This window comes from Rutidosis leptorrhynchoides, chromosome 4 (genome assembly GCF_046630445.1).
Source record: "Rutidosis leptorrhynchoides isolate AG116_Rl617_1_P2 chromosome 4, CSIRO_AGI_Rlap_v1, whole genome shotgun sequence".
NCBI classification, from domain to species: domain Eukaryota; kingdom Viridiplantae; phylum Streptophyta; class Magnoliopsida; order Asterales; family Asteraceae; genus Rutidosis; species Rutidosis leptorrhynchoides.
This window is the reverse complement of record NC_092336.1, coordinates 237,019,953-237,027,368: the sequence shown is the minus strand read 5'-3', so window position 1 is coordinate 237,027,368 and position 7,416 is coordinate 237,019,953. Positions and strand designations below refer to the sequence as shown.

Genomic DNA, 7,416 nt, shown 5'->3' with positions numbered 1-7,416 from the left:
AGATACTTGTCAAATAGTACAAATATTCTACCAAGGATGCGACATCACTACAAGAAAAGACATCGATATAGCAGCTGGTGGTTCCATTATGAAGAAAATAGCAACTGATGCTTATAAAATTATTGATAACACTGCTTCCCACTCACATGAGTGGCACCAAGAAAAAGATATCGTTAGATCATCTAAAGTAGCTAGAGCCGATTCTAGCCATGACTTAGATTCCATTTCAGCAAAGATAGATGCTGTCAAGAGATGAATGGAAAAGATGACTAAGGATATTCACTCAATACGAATTAGTTGTGAGCAGTGTGGAGGACCACATTTAACAAAAGATTGTCTCAGTATTGAACTAATAATGGAACAAAGAGAGAATGTTTCATACATAAACCAAAGGCCTGGAAATAATTATCAGAATAATTATCAACCGCCAAGACCAAACTACAATCAAAACCAGAATTATAACCGAAATGTTCTATACAACAACCAACAAGGTCCTAGTAATCAACAAGTATCCAATAATACTTACAATCAGCAAAGACCTAATTTTCAAAATAAACCACCACAAACCGATGATAAAAAGCCGAATTTAGAAGATATGATGTCGAAGCTAGTTGAATCCCAAACTCAATTTTTCACATCTCAGAAACAAACCAATGAACAAAATGCTTAAGCATTTAGAAATCAACAAGCTTCTACTAAGTCAGCCTTACTCGGACCTTAAATTATTCAAGTAACCAAAAGAGAAAATATTATAGAACAAGTGGAATTGAAGAAAATACTTATATTACTTGAGAATGCTTTACAAGAGAGAATGTTTGAGATTTGAGGTGTGGTGTGCCAACTGAGGCCACCCCTATTTATACTACTCATAACACAAAAGGGATGGCTAAGATTAATCTAAATCAATGGTTAGGATCTAAGTATAGAAACTTCAAGTATATACATGGAGATAGATATTTCCATGAACATTCCATACCATTCCATGGAGGAACTCATGGGAAAGTTCTAGGGAGCTTCCATGATGTTCTTGGGCCTTACATGAGGTTCTTGGGTTAAAACTCTTAATTGGTTCATAATCTTAGTGGGTTGGGCCACAAACTTGTTGGGTTATGACATTCTCCCCCACCTAAGCTCGCGACGTCCTCGTCGTGTGATCCTCGTGATACTTCTTGATTTTGTCTGTGAACTGCCACAATAGGTCTTCGGCTTCCCAGCTTGCTTCACTATCAGGCAAGTTACGCCACTTAACTAGGTATTCTCTATAGCTCGGCACACCTCGTCTCCGTACCGTTTGATGCAACAAGATATCTTCCACTTCACAATCGAATGAAGTCGCAACTGCCATTGGTGCTCGTTTAGAAACTCCTCGTTCTGGGTCTTCCTCGTCCCCATGATAAGGTTTTAGAAAACTTACGTGGAAGACTGGATGAATCTTTAATTTGGGCGGTAGTTGAACTCGATAAGATACATTCCCAACACGTCCAATTACCGGGAATGGGCCTTCATATCTCCTGATCAATCCTTTGTGCACCTTCCTAAATGTTTTGAATTATTGAGGTAAAAGCTTCACCATCACTTGGTCCCCAACTTTGAACTCAACATGTCGTCTTTTATCATCCGCCCATTTCTTCATTTTCTTGGCCGCCTTATCTAGTGATGCTCGTGCCAAGTCGGCTTGTTCGTGCCACTCCTTCATCGTTCTATAAGCGACTGGGCTGCTTCCATCATATAAAGCGGTCAAAGCATTCGGGGTCAAAGGTTGGCGTCCTGTCACCAACTCAAAAGGACTCTTCCCCGTGGACTCACTCCTTTGCATGTTATAAGAGAACTGAGCAATATCAAGAAGCTTAGCCCAATCATGTTGATTTGCACTTACATAGTGTCGAAGATAGAGCTTCAATAGTGCATTCACCCTTTCCGTCTGTCCATCCGTTTGGGGATGAAAACTCGTGGAGAAATTCAAGTCTTTCCCCATGATCTTGAACAACTCCGTCCAAAAACGCCCCTGAACCTCGGATCTTGATCACTTACTATCACATGCGGTATCCCCCAATACTTCACCACATTCTTGAAAAATAGTTTTGCGGTTTCATCCGCTGTAACTTCGGATGATGTGGCTATGAAGGTACCATACTTAGAAAACCGGTCTACCACGACTATAATACTCCCACACCCTTCCGACTTGGGTAAACAAGTAATGAAGTCCAGGGAAACACTCTCCCATGGTCCTTTCGGTGTAGGTAGCGGCTGTAATAGTCCTCCTGGTTGGCGTTGCTCTATCTTGTCTTGTTGGCATATTAGGCATGTCCGCACATACGACTCTACGTCGTCTTCCATCCTTGGACAATAATAAGTGCCTTCTACTAATGCCAGCATCCTCTTGATACCTGGATGACCAGCCCACTTTGAATCATGACACTCCTTCAAGATTTTCCGTCTAAGATCACCCCACTTAGGCACATATAACCGGTCTCCTTTGGTGAATAATAGATCACCTTTGAGCCAAAACCTTCGCGTTTTCCCATCTCGAGCCAATCCAGCAAGGTTTTTGGCTATAGGATCATGCTCCAATCCCTCCTTTATACGATCTTGAGGGAAGAATTGTGGTTTTGTGATCGCTGCAAACTCCACCTTACGACTTAGGGCATCAGCTACCACATTGGCTTTCCCAGGCTTATACTCCAACACATAGTCAAATTCGGCTAAGAAGTCTTGCCAACGAGCTTGTTTGGGACTCAACTTCTTTTGGGTTTGAAAATAACTCGTTGCCACATTATCCGTCTTGATCACGAACCTTGATCCCAAAAGATAATGCCTCCATGTCCTCAGACAATGAATAATCGCTGTCATCTCTTTCTCTTGCACAGTGTACTTCCTTTCTGCCTCGTTAAGTTTTCGACTTTCGAACGCGATTGGGTGACCTTCTTGCATTAGAACTCCTCCAATAGCAAAGTCCGATGCGTCTGTGTGTAACTCGAATGGAATGGTCACATCCAGAAGTCTCAACACCGGTTCTTCCATGATAGCTCCTTTCAACTCCTCGAATGCTGCTTGACATTTCTCATCCCACAACCAAGTTTTATTCTTCTTTAACAATTCTGTCAATGGAGCCGCTTTCGCCGAGTATCCCTTGATAAAACGATGATAGTAGTTTACTAAACCAAGGAAAGATCGTAAATCAGTCACCTTCGTTGGTGCCTCCCACTCTTGAATTGCCTTGACCTTAGCCTCGTCCATGAGTAACTTCCCATTTTTAATTCGATGTCCAAGAAAATCCACCTCCTCTAATCCGAATGAACATTTCTCTAGCTTTACATACAACTCGTTGTCCCTTAGTACTTGGAATACTTGCTTCAAGTGCCTCACATGATCTTCCATGGTATCGCTATACACGACTATGTCATCCAAGTACACCACGACAAACTTGTTGAGGAACGGGTGGAATAATTTGTTCATCAATGTACAAAATGTGGCAGGGGCATTGGTTAAACTAAAGGGCATGACTAGGAATTCATAAGCGCCATACCTTATCACGCATGTGGTCTTAGCCTCATCTCCTTCGGCAATTCGGACTTGATAATATCCCGATCTCAAGTCTAACTTGGAGAAGTATCTCGCCTTCCCAAGTTGATCGAACAAATCAGCAATAAGTGGGATTAGGTATTTGTTCTTGATAGTTACCTTGTTGAGTACCCGGTAATCTATACACATCCGCAAGGACCCATCCTTCTTTTTTTGAAATAGCACCGGAGCACCATACGGGGCTTTTGAGGGACGGATATATCCCGCATCCAATAACTCCTTAAGTTATCTCTGCAACTCCTCCAACTCGGGTGGAGGCATTCGGTAAGGGGCTTTGGAAGGTGGTTTTGATCCCGGCTCCAACTCGATCGCATGGTCTATCTCTCTCCTAGGTGGTAGCTTCCTTGGTAACTCCTTAGGCATGACATCCTTGAACTCATCAAGGACTTTCTCAATCTCCTTAGGTACCTCTAGTTTTCCCTTTTCTTCGGCCGTCTCTTGCCTTGCTATAGCTAAATAGCAAGTCTCATTCTTGTTGTATCCCTTCTTGAATTGCATGGCCGAAAGTGACTTGGATGCACTCTTGCTTCCACGTTCGGTTGACACCATACAAGTTTTCCCACCATCCAAGATACACAGTGAGTTAGCGAACGGCATAGGAAAACCGCGTACCTTATCTAGGAACTCCATCCCAAGTACTAACTTGAAGTCGTCTATAGGCATGACCGATAGATCAATCGTTCCTTCCCATTCTCCAATCTTCACTTGCACATCTTTAGCCACCCCACTAATCGGTTTAGCATTCGCGTTCACCGTCTTCATCATTCCGCCCTCCTTTATCTCTTTAATCCCCAATCTCTTAGCTTCCTCGGTGGAGACAAAGTTATGAGTAGCTCCCGTATCTACCAAAGCTCGTACCCGGTTTCCTCGAACATAAACTTCCACGAATTGGAGTCCTTTAGCCATTACTTTGGGTACCTCCACCTTGGCCTTGATAGCGTTGAGTATTTGCATCGATCCCATGCACACATCCTCATCCTGACAACCCGCCTTTTGAGCTTCCATAGCATGAAGGCTAGCTTTCTTCGGACAATCTCGGGCTCTATGCGGTCTATCACATATGAAACATCCATCATTCTTGTAAGAAGTTTTTATGCTCTTGTTATTCCCGGTTGGTGGCTTACGTGTATTATCATTCCTTGATTGGGCGGGCTTATCTCCTCCACCTTTCTCATGGCTCACCTTCTTATCTTTTGACTTGAACGAATCTTTCCTATTAGCATGGTCGACTAGTGCCTCCGCTTGAGCAATTGCGGTGGCAAGGTCTTGGACTCCTCGTCTCTCCAACTCTGTTTTAGCCCAAGGTTGCAAACCATCGAGAAAATAGAAGAGAAGAATATCATCGAGAATATCTGGGACCTCCAGGCTAAGGTTCGTGAATTCTTTAATATACTCCCGAATCATCCCGGAATGATGTAATTTACGTAGATGACTCATCGCATCCTTTTGATCATTCTTGGGGTAGAATTGATTCTTAAGTTCAGTAATGAAATCATCCCAAGTATCAATAGTAACCGTACCTTTCTCGATATCTCCATATCGACGACGCCACCATAACGCTGCGGTATCCTTCAGGTAACGGGTTGCCGTCTTGATCTTCATTGCATCATCCACTATGTTGACTCCCTCCAAGTATTGTTCCATCTCCCATATAAAATCATCAACCGCTCAGGCTTCCCGCTTCCCCACGAACGGTGACGGCTTGGGAACGTCCACCTTCAGAGCATTGCATCCAGTGTTGCCACCCCCACTAGCCATGAATCTCAAACAAGAGTTCATGTTGGTTTGTAAATCCACTAGGCGTTGGTGAATAGTGGAGACCTCCCCCTCCAATTCGCCTCGCAACTTCGTAATCTCACCCATGAGCATACCCCTTAAGTCATGTATCTCACGTCGCATGTCAACGTCTAGCACGTTGATTGCACTCTTGCAATCATCTTTCAATTTGTCAAAGTCCCCGTCCAAACCATCCAAACGTTGGTGGACGTCTTCGACCTTTGCTTTCAATTCGTCCATGGATGTCTCTACATCCATGATCCTCTTGTCCAAGTTTGCGACAAAGTCTTTGGACGTACCTCGGTTCTTCTTGGCTCCTTGGCGAGTCTCTACCAGACCACGAGTCTCATCACCCATCACACCACTTGTTGTGCTCACATTCTTCTCGGTCTCGGTTGCCATCTCCTTGAATCGACCTTGCTCTTGATACCAAATGTCACGGACTTATCTCGATAAGCTCACGTGCGGCACTTAGTCTCTACTAAGTCAGCCTTACTCGGACCTTAAATGATTCAAGTAACCAAAAGAGAAAATATTATATAACAAGTGGAATTGAAGATGAAAGGACCCGTCCTAATCCATCTGGACGAAGTCTTTAACAGCTGATTCCATTGCGATGATCGACTCCAAATAATGTCTTTAAAATGAGCAAATGCACAGCGGAAGGTTTCTTTCATACCTGAGAATAAACATGCTTTAAAGTGTCAACCAAAAGGTTGGTGAGTTCATAGATTTATCATAACAATCATTTCAATATATTAATAGACCACAAGATTTCCATTTATAAATATATGTACACTCGCAAGTGTATAAAAGTATTCTATAAGTTGTAGGCACCCGGTAACAAGCCTTAACGTTCATGTTTTACCCTCTGAAGTACACCGGATCAGGTGTGTTTAAAATAACCTCGAAGTACTAAAGCATCCCATAGTCAGGATGGGGTTTGTCAGGCCCAATAGATCTATCTTTAGGATTCGCGCCTACCGTACATAGACAAGTAGTTTAATGTTACCAAGCTAAGGGTATATTTCTGGTTTAAACCCACATAGAATCAGTTTTACTACTTGTGCCTATTTCGTAAAACATTTATAAAACAGCGCATGTATTCTCAGCCCAAAAATATATATAAAAAGGGAGTAATGAAACTCACCTAATGTATTTTGTAGTAAAAATACATATGACTATATTGAACAATGCAGGGTTAACCTCGGATTCACGAACCTATATCATTTATATATATATATATATATATATATATATATATATATATATATATATATATATATATATATATATATATATATATATATATATATATATATATATATTAACACATAAAATGGTAATCGAATAAATTTATATACTATTAGAGATTTAACTGTTATTTTAATTAGATTTTTCATTAATAACCTTATTAATTATATTTATTAATATTTATTATAAAAATATTAATATAGTTAGGTTATGTGTAGTAATTATAGTTTTTTTTTATAACTAATAGTTATTTGATAAAATAATATTGATAATAATAGTAATAATGAAAATGATAATTTTAATAGAAAATAGTTTTGTTACTAAAAAAAATATGATAATACTAATAATGGTATTAATAATAATAATAATAATGATAGTAATGTTAATTCTAATATTCATTTTAATAATAATAATAATAATAATAATAATGATTTTAATAATAATAATAATAATAATAATAATAATAATAATAATAATAATAATAATAATAATAATAATAATAATAATAATAATAAGATTAAAAGTATTAGTACCTCAAAGAAGTAGTACTTAAAAATAATGCCCAAGTCCGGGTTTGAACCCGCGACGTCCCGCTAACCCGAATATATCCTTAACCATTACTCCATCATCGTCTAACCTAATCATCGTTATTATCATGATCTCATGATCATGATACTCGTATCCATCTATCATCATCATTATCAAGTCTATTATCTTTCTTATATCATATCATCATCAAACTATATCATAACCGTATCAACATAATAATCATCATCAACGTCATTCATTTTACCCTCATTCATC

The 7,416-nt window shown here is 39.8% G+C and overlaps 1 protein-coding gene across 1 annotated transcript; it reads right to left on the bottom strand.

Annotated features, from left to right (window-relative positions):
* Positions 1-3,807: 3,807 nt before the first annotated feature.
* Positions 3,808-4,545, bottom strand: LOC139841491 (uncharacterized). Its single transcript, XM_071831707.1, has 3 exons — positions 4,336-4,545; positions 4,195-4,281; positions 3,808-4,068 (listed from the first exon to the last, which is right to left on the bottom strand). Exons 1-3 carry the CDS (start codon positions 4,543-4,545, stop codon positions 3,808-3,810), a joined length of 558 nt encoding a protein of 185 aa, XP_071687808.1.
* Between the last annotated feature and the right edge of the window lie 2,871 nt (positions 4,546-7,416).